The following is a 15,813-nucleotide window of genomic DNA, read 5'->3' as shown; positions in this document are numbered from 1 at the left end:
TGCTAATGTTTTAGTCATTGTCCATGGTTGGTTTAGTGTATTTCTACTGGGCTGTGGCTCACCCTATATGGGAATATCATTTTCAGGTACAGGAAGCATGCCACCTCCAAGGACATAGCTGGGAGGCTTGTGGCGGGCATAGTTTTGTCGTTTTACTTTGATGTATTACATGTAATTTCAAGCCAAGGGCTTAATGTGTAAACGAGTTAGAACTCTTTGTTGTAACCAAGTGTTAACTTGGAAAGCTGTAAGCCCGTAGGGCATTTTGTTATGAGGTTAACATGTAATACCTATGTCTTGGAATTCTAATGAATGAAAGGAATGCGGTTAGTTTAAATGTAAATTCATGTCTTATCTGATGGGTTTATTGTTATTATTTTGAGGGCGTTACAACTTGGTATCAGAGCGTACCGGGTTCGAATACTTTGGGTACGTGGGAAGTGATTAGGATCACAATGGGTTTGTCTCGCTTGATAGAGGCGTAGATGTAGTACCATATGCTATGTGTTTATTTGATAACATGCTTATGTGACTATGTGGGTATGGGATTTAATTTCTAGGATATTGATTGGATCCTTGAGTTTCTGGGAGTCTTGTTGGAAAAGCACTTGATCAACGCTGTTTCTAACCGGAACTCTAGTAACGCCTCGGGACTATCATTATCCGGAAATGAAGTTCGTAAGTGCTTATGTGTTTATGTGCTTATGTGGAGTGAATTACAGTTGTCCATGCATTAGGACGTGAGTGTTTAGTTTCGGCACATTTATGAATGTGCTAACGTTCTGTGTCGCCTTTATTAGGATGTCAGGACGAGGAAGAGGTGCTAGGCGTGGTAGACCTGCGAGGCAGGAAGTACCATTACCGGGTGAGATTCCAGCAGTGCAGGAGGGAGTTGGGCAGGCCAATGTGGCCGAGCCAGTAGGTCAACAGGCTATGGGTGCCTTGGCCAGAGAGATAGCAGGAGCTTTAGGTATTCTTAGAGCTGGGAATCAGGCAGCTGAGACAGGGCCTTCCTTCTTGAAGAGGGAGTTCTTTCGGTGTAATCCGGACGAGTTTATCGGGGATCCTAAAGAGCCGCTTAAGGCAGATGAATGGCTCGAACAGACAACGAAGACGTTTGAGATGCTTGGCATCGAGGACGGAGCACTGAAAGTGACCTTGGCATCTTTCCAACTGAAGGGAGATGCGGGTCAATGGTGGAAGTACGAGAAAGCTCGTGTTGGTGGTACTTGGGAGGCGTTTGTGAATGCTTTTCAGGAGAGGTTTTTATCAGCAGCAGCTAGGGAGAAGCTGAGGGATCAGTTCAGCCGGCTTAATCAGCAGGGCTTGTCAGTGGCCGAGTTTGAGGCTACTTTTACCAGTCTGTCTAGGTTTGCACCTGAACTGGTGGCGTCTGAGGAACGCCGTTGCTATGAGTTTGAGCGGAAGTTGAGGCGGGGCCTCAAGTTGAGAATTGGTGGGTCTTATATTCGAGAGTATAGACACCTAGTGGACGCTGCAGCTCATATGGAGCTTATGATGCAGGAGGAGGATGAGGGTCAGCGAGGCTCCAAGAGGAGCCAGGATAGTGAGAGTGATGGCAGGAGGCAGAGGGGTTCTAACCCTCAGCAGTCGCAGGGTGGTGTTGCTAGATCGACCTTCCCTGTGCCAAGTACAGGCTCCGGGAGAGGTGGTCAGGGGGATTTCACCTGTTACAAGTGTGGCCAGCTGGGTCACAAGGTATCTGTTTGCCCGCAGAAGGGTGGGGGTCAGAAAGCTGCTTCTTCTTCAGCTAGACCGCAGAGTCAGAGTTTGGGCAGGGGGCAGCTCTTGATTTGTTATCAGTGTGGACAACCTGGGCACATGAAGAGGTTTTGCCCACAGTTGAGTGCCACTTCGGGAGCGTCTGGTTCTAGGCAGACGCAGGGTTTTCAGCCAGCTCAGTCTGTGCAGGCCTCGAGGGCCAATCCGGGAGTTTCGTCATCCCAGTCTGTGCAGCAATCTTTTGCTCCGAGAGGTGAGCAGGTAGACCAGGGGCCTACGGGGCGCGTGTATGCTGTTACCGCGCAGGATTTAGTACCAGCTCCATCAGTAGTGAGAGGTACTTTTCTGTTTTGCAACTCAGTTGCTAATGTGTTGATAGACACGGGTGCATCTCATTCTTTTGTATCTGCTGCATTTGCATCTGTTTTGGAATTGGAGTTAGCACAGTTAGCATCTCCCATTTGTGTGGTATCGCCTTTGGGTGGTGAATTAATTCTGAAACAGGGTGTTAGAGGATGTGATATAGAGGTCGCCGACTATAGGCTTCCTTTTCCGTTTGTTGTCATGCCCATGAAGGGTTTTGATGTTATTTTGGGTATGGATTGGTTATCGTCATACCGGGCTGTTATTGATTGCTACCGCCAGAGGGTTACATTGTGTACCTTGAGCGGGGAGTGGTTCCATTTCTTGGGAGACCGGGTTGGTAGTGTTTTGCCACCGGGGTATGATTCGCGAGGGCGAAGTGAGCTTAGTAGTCTACTTGCCAGCTTTGGGAGTGGTGAGAGTGGTGAGACCCAGGTTGTATTGCCAAGGGTGGTTTGTGAGTATTCGGATGTCTTTCCCGAAGATCTTGTTAGTTTGCCACCTCACCGAGAGATAGAGTTCTCTATTGATTTAGTGCCTGGTACGGCGCCGATTTCTATGGCACCTTACCGTTTTGCTCCAGCAGAGTTGGTTGAGTTGAAAGTTAGATTGACCACCGCTCCGGTATTGATTATTCCGGAGAGAGGGTTGGGTTATGCGGTTTATTGTGATGCCTCACGAGAGGGTTTGGGTTGTGTGTTGATGCAAGAGGGGAAAGTGGTAGCTTATGGCTCACGTCAGTTGAAAATACACGAGAAGAATTACCCCACACACGACCTAGAGTTAGCAGCTGTGATCTTTGCCTTGAAAATCTGGAGGCACTACCTTTATGGTGAGAGGTTCGAGGTATTCTCGGATCATAAGAGTTTGAAGTATCTGTTTACACAGAGAGACTTGAATCTGAGGCAAAGGAGATGGATGGAGTTCATCGAGGATTATGATTTTGAGTTGCATTATCATCCGGGAAAGGCCAATGTTGTGGCCGATGCCCTTAGTAGGAAAACCATTAGTGATGTAGCTTGTATAGCCATCCGGGAATGGGAGATGTTGGGAGCACTTGGCGAGTTTGATTTGCTACTGGGCGAATCTGTTGAGGCTGCGGCCTTGTTTTCTGTCGTTGTGCAGCCTACACTTGTGATTAAAGTGTTAGAGGCACAGAGAGGTGACCTTGAGGTAGAATCCCTCCGAGAGAAGATCTCCAGTGGGAAAGTTGAGAAGGGTTTGACGGTGTATCCCGACCTGAGTGTGAGATACCGAGACCGTTTGTTTGTACCGGAGTCTTGCCGAGAGGAAGTACTCCGAGAGTTTCACCATTCGCGCCTTGCGGTGCATCCGGGAGGTACTAAGATGTATCAGGATTTGGGTCGCCAGTTTTGGTGGCGGGGTATGAAAAGAGATGTGGCTGTTTTCGTATCGAAGTGCCTTACTTGCCAGCAGGTGAAGGCCGAGCATCAGAGGCCAGCGGGTTTGTTGCAACCCTTGCCTATTGCCGAGTGGAAGTGGGAACATGTCACTATGGACTTCGTTGTAGGTCTTCCGAGGACTCAGCGGGGTAGTGATGCTATTTGGGTGGTTGTAGACCGGTTGACTAAGTCGGCGCACTTTATTCCTATGCGCGTGAGAGATTCGGTAGATCATCTTGCCGATGCGTATGTTCGGGACGTAGTGCGATTGCATGGGGTCCCAGTGACGATCGTCTCAGATAGAGATCCTCGTTTTACTGCTAGGTTGTGGCAGAGTTTGCAGAGTGCGTTGGGCACTAAGTTGACCTTTAGTACGGCTTATCATCCTCAGACTGACGGGCAGTCCGAGCGTACTATTCAGATCCTCGAGGATATGCTTCGGGGTTGTGTCCTGGATTTCAGTGGGACGTGGGAGAGGCACTTGCCATTGGTAGAGTTTGCCTACAACAACAGTTTTCAGTCTAGCATCGGTATGGCACCGTTTGAGGCCTTGTATGGCCGACCGTGTAGGTCTCCAGTTTGTTGGGCCGAGGTGGGTGATGCACCTTTGTTGGGTCCAGAGTTAGTTAGGGAGACGACGGAGAAAGTTGAGCTTATCCGTAAGAGGCTTGTTACAGCCCAGAGTCGACAAAAGAGTTATGCCGACCGTAGGAGGAGACCTTTGGCGTTTGAGGTAGGTGATCATGTCTTTCTAAAGATATCACCTAGACGAGGCCTGATGAGGTTTGGGAAGAGTGGGAAGTTATCCCCTCGGTTTATTGGTCCTTTTGAGATCCTTGAAAGGATAGGTGAGGTTGCTTATCGGTTAGCCTTACCGCCGCAGTTGTCCGGAGTGCATGACGTGTTTCATGTGAGTATGCTTCGGAAGTATGAGCCAGATCCATCACATGTGCTGGATTGGAGCGATTTAGAGGTAGATGAGGATGCCTCGTATGAGGAGAGACCGGTTCGGGTCTTGGATAGGCGGGATCAAGTCCTGCGTGGCAAGACCATTCCTTTGGTGAAAGTCTTGTGGAAACATCACGGAGTGGAAGAAGCCACTTGGGAACGTGAGTTAGGAGTCCGTGAGAAATATCCGGACTTGTTTATTGATATGTAATTTTGTATTTGAATTTTACATTTTGTTGAACTTAAGAGCTTTTATATATGTCTTAAGTTGTGAAACATTGAGAATGTTTTGATTATTGGTAGTATGTTTTGGAACTTGCCTCATATGGAAGTTGAATGTAACATTATATCTGTTGAATATATTGTTGAAATTGGAAGGATAGTGCATAATGTTGATGCATGTTGAAAGTACATATGTTGTTTACATATTGTGATATGTCTCTTGTTTAAGGGATGGGATGACCGGTAATGGGTCGAATTGTTGAATGTTAAAATGTAACATTGTTTAAAATGGAGGAGAACTTGTTTTTGAAAACTTGTGTTTAATTTCGGGGACGAAATTCTTTAAGGGGGGGAGGTTATAGCGATCTCGGGTTTACCCTTGTTGTATAGTGATCCGGACATGTGTCCGTGGATGTTGGTAGTTGTTTATTATCTTGTTTGCATCCTTTCTTACTTTGTATTTGAGTTATAGGATGTGTTGAGCGGGTTTGTTACAGGTTGGTTGAGTTTAGAAATCAAAACTAGTTGCCCAGATTTTTGGCCTGTACGCTCGAGCGTAGGTGTTGGCGCTCGAGCGTAGATTACATCCATCCAGTATCTTGTTGTGCAGTGTTGTGAGCTCGAGCATAGGGTTGGGAGCTCGAGCGTAGGTCTGGTTCTGCAAAAGTGCTGAGCGAGTGCATTCTGCGCTCGAGCGGGAGGTTGGCCGCTCGAGCGTACGCCTGTGAGTGGCCGCTCGAGCGGGGTGTTTTACGCTCGAGCGGAGACCTGGGTTAAAGTTCCGAAATTGTGACTTTTCAAATCACTTTTCACTTTCTCTTCTCTCTCTTACTTTTCCAAAAAGCCATTTTCAGAGCTTCTCACTCTAAATCGGCCCTTCTCTCTTAGTTTTGATCTAGTAAGGATCGTTTACTCACCTTTTGCCTTCACAAAAGTTGTGTTGATCGTCGAGAGCTTCCTTTTGATCTGAAAATTTTGAGGTTTGGAGCATTTTGGTTTTGGTCTTCATCTCCTTTGGGACTCCGAATTTGAGGTAGGGATATCCTACTCCTCTCTATGGGTTTTGTCTTTAAATTTTGGTATTTTGAGATGTTGGGCTTGGTTTGGTAATTTTGTGAAAGTTTGGGGCTTTTGTGCAATTATCCAAAAGTTGGGGTTTCATTCATAATAAACCTAGATGCATGTTTGGCATAGAAAAATGGAATGATTGTTGAATCATTGATGAAAATGGGACCTAAGGGTTGAAATAGTAATTATGGAAAATGGCCTAATTACATTGTTTAATTAATTGGGATAATTAATTGATGAGAAATGACGAAATGAAATGTTGATTGAATATCCATTTGTGCATTTATTTTCTGTTTTAGAAATAACTGCTTTGGGCTATCGGTGGAGGATAGTCGTGATTGTTGTAGACAATGTATGTTGATTAGGCAAACTGAAACTAATCAATGGAATGTGTTATGGAACTTGACAGTTGCTAGAATACATTAATTGTTTGTATTGTGTGATTGTATATAGAACCAATGTGTTTATATACGTTATGTGTAGAGGAGGAGATAGGGGATGTACTCCGCGGTTTAGGGGAAGATAGGGGATGTACCTCTAAACCGGATAGGTATTTGGAGGAGATAGGGGATGTACTCCGTAGACAGAGCTCATATGCTTGTCTAGAGAAGTGAAGATAGAGCTCATATGCTTATCTTTGTGAAGTGAAGTGTGGATACAGCTTGTATGCTTATCTGTGGATATTGTTGATATACATATCTGTTGTAGAGTGTGGATACAGCTTGTATGCTTATCTGTGGATATTGTTGATATACTTATCTGAATGTGAGATATAGTTTTTATACATATCTGTGGAAATGATGATAGAGCTAGCATGCTTATCTGTTGAAAAAGGGAAAATGAAAAGTAATTGGGACTTGTAAGTCGTTGACATAAATATGTAATTTATGTGATTGAATCAGTGTTGACCAACTATCAATTGCTAATGTTTTAGTCATTGTCCATGGTTGGTTTAGTGTATTTCTACTGGGCTGTGGCTCACCCTATATGGGAATATCATTTTCAGGTACAGGAAGCATGCCACCTCCAAGGACATAGCTGGGAGGCTTGTGGCGGGCATAGTTTTGTCGTTTTACTTTGATGTATTACATGTAATTTCAAGCCAAGGGCTTAATGTGTAAACGAGTTAGAACTCTTTGTTGTAACCAAGTGTTAACTTGGAAAGCTGTAAGCCCGTAGGGCATTTTGTTATGAGGTTAACATGTAATACCTATGTCTTGGAATTCTAATGAATGAAAGGAATGCGGTTAGTTTAAATGTAAATTCATGTCTTATCTGATGGGTTTATTGTTATTATTTTGAGGGCGTTACATTACATAAGCTTCTCATGTTTGGGACTAATACTAATTAAGGTGTTGGAATTTAACTTATATCCATGGAAAATAAATTATTCATTTTTTTTAATAACGTTATATATAATTTTTATTCAATATTTTTTAACTACAAATGTGTAGCATCATCGTAAAAATACGTAATCATTTTGAGCCATAAATTATTGTAACTTTATCAAAAAAATACATAATATTTTTTTGATACATCCATGTTTAGCCGTATCCACGTACCCGTGTCTAATTTTGGGTACCTTTTGGACGTCCTCGCATATCCCTCATTTAGAGGTTTGCCGAGTCCGACCCCTAAATACATACTCGCACCCGACACTTGTACCCGAGTCCATGTAACATAGAGTATTAGGGAGAGAGAGAGGGTGGGTGTTAAAGAGTCAAAATTCAAGGACATTTCTTTTACTGGTGAAAACAAATCTGAATTTTGTTGTGCAGTCTCTCAGGAATTACTGCAGATGGGACCAATTTAACCTGATATGCACTGGCATAACTCCCAAGTTCCAATCTTGACTGACCAGCAACTCGAACACGTTCACACAATAAAACATCTTTGGAACCATGAGAAGATGATGTATAACCGGTGAGAGGAGATGGAGTGACATCAATAACTGGATTTTCCAAATCAATGCCTGCATTATTAACATTTAGGGATAATTAATTATCAAAAAAAAATATGTTACCAACAAAAAAAGGGAACATTGGAAGTAAGTAGCAAAACTGAGATAGAAAAGAAATGACATGTTCTAGGAATTCCATGATAGACATCATGTAACACATCCCTTAAATTAGTATTTCCCACACCACATTACTCGAATGAACCACAAATTCAGCCTTTGAAGTGACATATTCTGAAAATGTCATGTTCTAGTTGGACAAGCCCAACCACCCACATAAAAGTTAATTATGTTGTTGTTGACCTAATAGAGACCCTAATTCTATTAACTACTGTGAAATTTCCAAGTTACAAAACTTTGGAGATCTCATGTAAATGAAACTCCTTGGCCTACATAAAGCACATTTAATATAACCATGAGGTTAAAACATTCATCTCATGAATCACATCCATTATATATGAAAACCTATGAAGCACATGCACTTCATCTAGCCTAACGTATTAGTGTCCAACACGTCTAGGACACAGACAAGTTTGAACACGCGGCAAACACACGTCAGACATGCCCTCTCTTCTATCCCACTTTTGTTCACTTCTTTTAGTTGCTGGACACACCTCCGACACTCTCCGAACACTTCTCGGACACGATGATAGCCAAAAATAAAATAAAAAAATCACTGATTTTGTTCATGCTACCTGTAGGAACTCTAGATCTGTGATTCACAGAGAAAGAGATGAAGGAAGAACTCACACAAGAGACAATAACAGTATAGAAGAAGCATACTTTCCTGGTTCAACTTCGTCTTCTTCGACAGAGGCATCCTGGGTTCAGAATCTTTTTTTTTTTTTTTTTCCACTTAATGGGGTAGGCTCTCTTTTTGTTGGTCTGTTGTACATTGTTATGGGCTTTGTGGGTGTTTTATTCTAAATTGCCACTGACCCAATTCATTGTGCATGGCTTTCTACTTGGACTACATCAAGCAGGTTTAAAAATCAAGCCCATCATGTCAAAGCATGATGAGGAAAAAACTATATTGCAAACCAATCCAAGAAAATAAATAAACAAATAGTTTATTATAAATAAATCATATCCAATAAAAAATTTAAAAAAAATAAAACACAATATTGATTTAGTATTTTCTAAATTCATGAATATTGTAATATATATGACATAAATATATAAAAACATTATTTTTTTTCATGTATCCCCCAACATGCCGTGTCCTAAAATTTTGAAAAATTGTTGTGTCAACGTATCCATGTCTATGTCCCTGCTTCTTAGATGAAAACATTTCAAATAATAAAGCATGAGCATAACATTAATTCCAATAAATAAATAATCAAATATATGAATCTAATTGGCTTAAAAACATATACCCTATGAAGCACCAATACTCCAAAATATGTGTTGTAGCAGTGTCGGAGAGAGGAACACAGAGGGGACTCGTGTGTCCCTTTATTTAATTACTTCTTTTTAAAGGGACACCCCAACTAGTTTTTTATCCCCTTTTCTTAGTTCTTTTTATGCATGTTGGATGTTGAATGACTATTACTTTTTGCTTAAATTTAAATAATTAATAGATGTCAATGGTGTGGTAAGGTTTCTTTGTAGTCTTGTTTTCCATTGATTTTTCATATTGCCATTGATCAGGAGGCTGTGGTGGCATCTTATCTAGATGGAGTTGAAGGTGCGGTGGTTTGGGATATTATATTGCGCCGGCAGGTTCAGGATGGGAAGGTTGGGCAATTGGTGGATTTACTGAGTTTATTGTACACGGTGCGGGTTTAGGGAGGTAAGGGAGGACATCTTGGTGTGGGGGGGTCAGGTGCATAAAGGTGTTTTCTCGATTTTGTCGTTCTACCGGGCTTTGTCTAGTGGTGTGGAGGGGGAGTTTCTTTGGCATCGTGTTTATGTTACAAGTGTTCATCTAAGGTGGCGTTTTTTGCATAGACGGCAGCTTTTGATCGAATTCTAACTATTGATAATTTGGTTCGCCATCGTTATTTTCAAGTTAACTGGTGTTATATGTGTTATGGTAATGCAAAGCCTGTTAATCACTTGCTTATCCATTGTCCTGTGGCTTATTGTTTGTGGGTGCTTATCTTCTCTACTTTTGGAATTACTGGGGTTCAGCAAAAGAGGGTGATGGCGGTCCTATGAAGTTGGGGAGGGGGTCAGATTGGGAGGCAGCGGAAGGCTTAGGCCATGGCCCCATTGTGCTTAATGTCACTGGTTGGATTGGAACGGAATCGCCGTATTTTTCAGGGGGTGGCTCGGTCTATCTCGTGGTTAGAAAATAGGTTTTTTGTAGTTTTGTATAGTTGGATTACAATGAGGGTAGACCTAGATTTGTTTATTTTTTTGATTTCTTGAATGATTTGATTGGTTATGCAGTCTTCCCCTTTTTAGGGCACTTTTTGTATTTTTTCAATCATCTTGATGCTACAAGCAATAAACTTTATTTATCACCAAAAAAAAAAAAGTGATTTTTTTATTATTTTGCATTAGTATTAATTTTTGTTAATTTTAATTGTTTGTGAATGTAATATTAATCTACATATATATATATATAATTAATTTGTATTGTCATGTCCCCGCCGTGTCAGTGTCCTCATTTTTTTGAAATCACTATGTCTCGTGTCCATGTCCTTGCATCTTAGCATATACCCTAGCACTGACTTGTCTACTAATAAATGGTTTGTTTATAGACATTTCTTTTTGATGAATTCTCTTTCCTTTTCCTTATTTTTCTTCTTGTGTTTCTTCTCCTCACTCTTCTCCTACTAAATGGCTACACACTACCTTTCATCCTTGGTCCTCCTCCTTTCTCTATCCCTACCATGAGGCGCACATAGCCACATGTATATTGTATTTTTCGATTTTATCTTATCTATCGGAAGTCCAGTTCAACATCACAAACTTGTTTGTTTTCGTCTATGAAGCACGGACAAGGACACGCGGACACGCGAACACGCAAATTTTTAAAACATAGAGGACACGACACACGTTGGGGACATGTTCAATACATATAATTGAATTTATATGTTATATGTCATAAAATTATTAAAAAAAATATTGAAAGGTAATTAAAAATACAAAATGACACTATTAAAATTATATTACAAAAAAACATTTTATATTTCAGCATAAAAAATTGGTCCTATAATAAACTTAATAAACACATCATTAAAATTAATAATTTTAGCAATATCAACTACAATTTTTTTCCCTTCAAATAAAACTAATTTGTTCTATCAAATAAAATTATAAAACTAATCAGCCAACAAAATAATAATAATAATAATAATAATAATAATAAGAGACAGAAAAGCATTACATTCAAGAAGAAAAAAGAAAGAGAGAGAGAGAGAGAGAGAGAGAGAAGAAAAACAGAGAGCGACGGAGAGATAGATCGAAAAACTCAAAGAAGAAGATCGAACAAGGAGAAGAAGGAGATCGAACAAGAAGAAGAGAAAAAGAAGATCAAACGAACAAGAAGAAGAAGAGAATCGAAGTACTTACCTTCGATATGGCAACGAGCAGTGAGCAACCCTTTCTCTTGTTTCTTCTCTTCAATCAATTCAATTGTAGGATTCCAAATTGGGTTAATTGTTTGAATTTTGTTTTTTACAATTTGACCCCACTTCAAGCTTCAAAAATTATGTTTTGCACCCCGCAATGTTCAAAACGTGTTTGAACGTGTCCGGAAAGTGTCCGGCTGCAAAAATTCAAAAAAAAAAAAAGGGACACTCTCAAGAGAGTGTCAGACACGTGTCCACAGCGTGTCTGACATGTGTCCAACACTGATACGCAAGCCCCGGAGAGGTGTCCGTACTTCATAGGTTTTCATACCATAGAGCTCTTAACAATATTTATGCTATGAAATAGAACTGCGACTTAGACCTATACCAAGGTTTCAGACATAAAGGAAATAGCATATTTATCTAAATTCAGTCTATTAACCAATTTTTCAAAATTTTGTTTAAGACAATTGAACATCGGGTACATTTTTAGTTGTTGATGACCGTCCAAGTCAACTTACGCGCACCTCAACTAATCCCGAGACCCACGCAAAACACCTCCTCCACAGGGATCGGACAAATCTTGAGCAGAACCCACAGGCGTGGCCCCAAGGAGTTGATAGCACTTAGTGGAAGTTGAACTCAAGATCTTGAAGGTAGCACACCCCCAAGCTGTACCCACTAGGCCAAACCCTTGGGGTTAACATTAGGTACATTTACCATGCATTTCTCGATTCCATCCCTTTAGAATTCACGTGAGGTAAATACAAAGAACCCTAGAAAGAAGAAGATTAGAGACTTCTGCGTACTCAACTTACCACAGAGAAAAAGTTGATGGCTTAAGAATATATATCCTAGCATTGACTTATCTACTAATAAACAGATTGTTTCTAGACATTTCATTTTATGAATCTCTTTTACTTTTCCCTCCTTTTCTTCTTGAGGTTCTTCCCCTCACTCTTCTTCTTCTATTGAATGGCTATCTCTTCCTCTTTAAAGATCCTACAGACTCCCTTTCATCCTTGATCCTCCTCCTTCTTTCTCTATCCCTGCCATGTGGCCCCTATAGCGCTGTATTGTATTTAGGGTTAAATTAATTTTACCTCCTTGTGGTTTGAGGCTAGAGCACTTGACCCCCTTATTGTTCAAATATAGCCAGAAAGCTCCCATATGGTTTTGAATTAAAGTGCATCTGTTAACACTGTTAACTATAAATGTAAAATGACTATAATACCCTCAAACCCTATATTTTTTTGTCATTTTCTCTCTCTCCGCTCTAATACACATAATTTATAAAATCTAACATTAATTTAATTAAATCACAATTAATTATAAATTCTTGATTATTTATTATAATTCTTAACTTGTTATTCTAATTTCAAATATAGCCAGAAAGCCCCCATATGATTTTGAATTAAAGTGCAACCGTTAACACTGTTAACTATAAATGTAAAATGACTATAATACCCTCAAACCCTATATTTTTTTGTCATTTTCTCTCTCTCCGCTCTAATACACATAATTTATAATATCTAACATTAATTTAATTAAATCACAATTAATTATAAATTCTTGATTATTTATTATAATTCTTAACTTGTTATTCTAATTTCAAATATAGCCAGAAAGCCCCCATATGATTTTGAATTAAAGTGCAACCGTTAACACTGTTAACTATAAATGTAAAATGACTATAATACCCTCAAACCCTATATTTTTTTGTCATTTTCTCTCTCTTCGCTCTAATACACATAATTTATAATATCTAACATTAATTTAATTAAATCACAATTAATTATAAATTCTTGATTATTTATTGTAATTCTTAACTTGTTATTCTAATTTTAATTTAATTATATTTTATATCATAATTAATCCTAAATATTTAATTATTTATTATAATTCCTAACATGTTAATTTAATTATATTTTAGTTCAATTCTTATTTATTATTTATTTTATATTTTATTTAATTATATTTTAAATCAATTCTTCATTATATTTTATATTTTAGATCAATTCTTAATAATATTTTAATTTATTTAATTTAATTAACATATTAATCTAATTTTAAATTTGGAGAAAATGGAGGTAAATTTGTTTTTTTGTTGTCTTAATTTCACCTTAATTTTTCAAAAAACCAAACTCACTCTAAAAAATGGTGTGTGTAATGCACCTTCCATTAGTTTGGATTGGAAAACTAACGGTAACACTTTAGGCCAAAACCACATGGGGTTTTCTGACTATATTTGAATCATAGGGAGATCTCCAAGCCCCAACCACATGGGGTAAAATGAATTTAACCCTTGTATTTATCAAAAAATATATATATATATATATATTGTGGGTGATAATTGTGATACTTGCCCAATTCCTTAAAGACTCTATTGTGTGACCCTAACCTAGCAGTTACATAGCCTACAATATCATTCATCAAGTCAGGCATTATAGTCTTACAATGGTTAGAAGACGCTTATCTCCAGCGTAAGTGTGTATGAGAAAAACAACGTACAATTATTGAGAGGAATTCAAGAAGGATCTTTATTCAAAAATCAATAATAATTATATATAGAACCCATATTGCAAATGCACTCACAAATTACAAATTGAACTATTAGCATACCAAAATAAAATAAAATAAAAAATGAATCTCCAATATTCTACAGCTTGAAGTACCTTTGAATGTAGGATCATCGCTTGAGCATGAAAGGATAGAGAGCAAGAATGAGAGAGAGAAAACAAGAAGAGGAGGAGCTACGGAAGAGCTTATCGCTCCAAGGAGAGGAAAGAACGCGCCACGCGCGCTTTGGGTTTGGGTGGCCCTTTTTGATGATTTTTTTTTGGGTGGGCCTTTTTGATGATTTTGGTTTTTAATTTTTTGGGGTTTTTTACGGAACAGAGATGAATGGAAATTGGGTTTTTAGGAAAGTCCTCTCTCTGTCTCAGCCCTGGAGGCGCAATTCATTCCCGCTCTCTAACTCTGCAAAACTGCGCCAATTGATTAGAGGATCCGAATGCTGAAATTTGAGCCTTTACATAGTAATGACTGTGTTTTAATTTGAGATTTATTATGATTTACTTTGGGATTTTTTTTTAGGGTCCTTAATATTAAGAATTTCTCTAGAGAGAATGAGAAATGAAATCGAACTGCTTGAAGCTTAGTGAGATGGCGTAGAGATCAAGTAGCGAGAGAGAGAGAGAGAGAGATGAACAAACGTTCATTCAAAATTACCCAGAGAAAATTGAATAACATAGAATTTCTCTCTGCACAGAGTAATCATTCTCTCTCACCAATGCAATCTTTGGTCCAATCTCTGGGTAAGCCCAATTAGCCTTTCCTACCACTGTAATATGTGATCCCAATGTCAACCCATATGGAATCACCATGATTCAACCTCTCTGTTTGAATTCATTGCCTAAAATCGAAATCGAATGAATACACGATTCAGATAAATTCTCTTCCATATTTTCCAATTTGAGTACAATTGTCCCAGATGAAATCTCTTTCCAGACCTTCTTTCCCACCATGAAAGCATGGTTTGCCATCTTGTGAAGCTTTGAGAACTGTGATTTCCAAATGAACTAACATTAAACACTAAACCCGAGATGCGCGTGATCGAGTTGGCTTCGAAAATCACTGAGGCCGCCATTGACGGAGTTGAAGTCACCATTAACGAGGTTCAAATATGAGAGAGAGGAGAGAGATGTAGGGTTTGAAGAGAGAGAAAGTAAAATCTATGAGAAAGAGTGAATGAGAGAGTGGGTGTGATATATAGAAGGACCTTGGACTATAAAAAAAAATATTGTGGATCTCTTCCATTACTAAAAGTGAAAGAGGGATGTTAGACTAATTTTCCCCTTTATTTTTATAATTTGAATTGTTAATTTTGTAGAATTCGTCGAGCATTTTAAACATGTTAAAAAATATTATTAATTGGATATCAGTAACTATTTGATCGGATTACATTTATCATAAAAAAAATATATATATGTTCTGTTTTTTTTTTAAAATAGTATAAAAAATATGAATCTGATCACGTAACTATCGCTATCCGATCAATATAATTTTTAATATATATGAAGTACTTGATGAACTCCACAAAATAAATGGTTCAAATCATAAAAATAAGTCTACAATAAACCTCAAATTGAGGCACAACAGCTATTGTTGTGTCATGGGCACGGTATCCTATTTTGGGGGCAATAATGCTACGCACAGAGAGGACCAAATACAGAATCAAACACAAAAATTGTTCATCCGAATGACCGGGTGATCGCCCGGATGAGAAGATCATAGTCGCGGTCGACAAGATAACAGCCGCGATTGACAAGATGATAGTCGTGGTCGACAAGATGACAACTGCGGTGGACACGATGATAGTCACGGTCGACAAGATAACAGTTACAATTAACAAAATGATAGTTGCGGTCAACAAGATGACAACTCGGTTGCAGTCAACAAGATGACAACTCAGTCGCGGTCAACAAGCTCTGGTCGCGGTCAAAATGATAGTCGTGATCGACAAGTTCTGGCCGATTAACCACTCGGTCGTCTGGCCGGATGAACTATTTATATGTTTAGTTCTCTG

The 15,813-nt window shown here is 39.3% G+C and overlaps 1 protein-coding gene across 1 annotated transcript in view; it reads right to left on the bottom strand.

The window, feature by feature from the left end:
* The window catches only part of LOC145804561 (uncharacterized), a 90,697-nt gene extending 76,662 nt beyond the window's left edge, over positions 1-14,035 (bottom strand). The window contains exons 1-2 of the mRNA XM_082898913.1: positions 13,901-14,035; positions 7,562-7,719 (exon numbers count right to left, since the gene is read on the bottom strand). Of these exons, the coding sequence (XP_082755039.1) occupies positions 7,562-7,719; positions 13,901-13,918 (176 nt within the window). The 5' untranslated portion in view covers positions 13,919-14,035. The remainder of the gene's footprint in view (positions 1-7,561; positions 7,720-13,900) is intronic.
* Between the last annotated feature and the right edge of the window lie 1,778 nt (positions 14,036-15,813).

Source organism: Camellia sinensis, chromosome 12 (genome assembly GCF_055761805.1).
Source record: "Camellia sinensis isolate YWXY chromosome 12, ASM5576180v1, whole genome shotgun sequence".
NCBI lineage: Eukaryota > Viridiplantae > Streptophyta > Magnoliopsida > Ericales > Theaceae > Camellia > Camellia sinensis.
The sequence above is the reverse complement of the archived record's forward strand: the minus strand, read 5'-3'. Positions and strand labels throughout refer to the sequence as shown.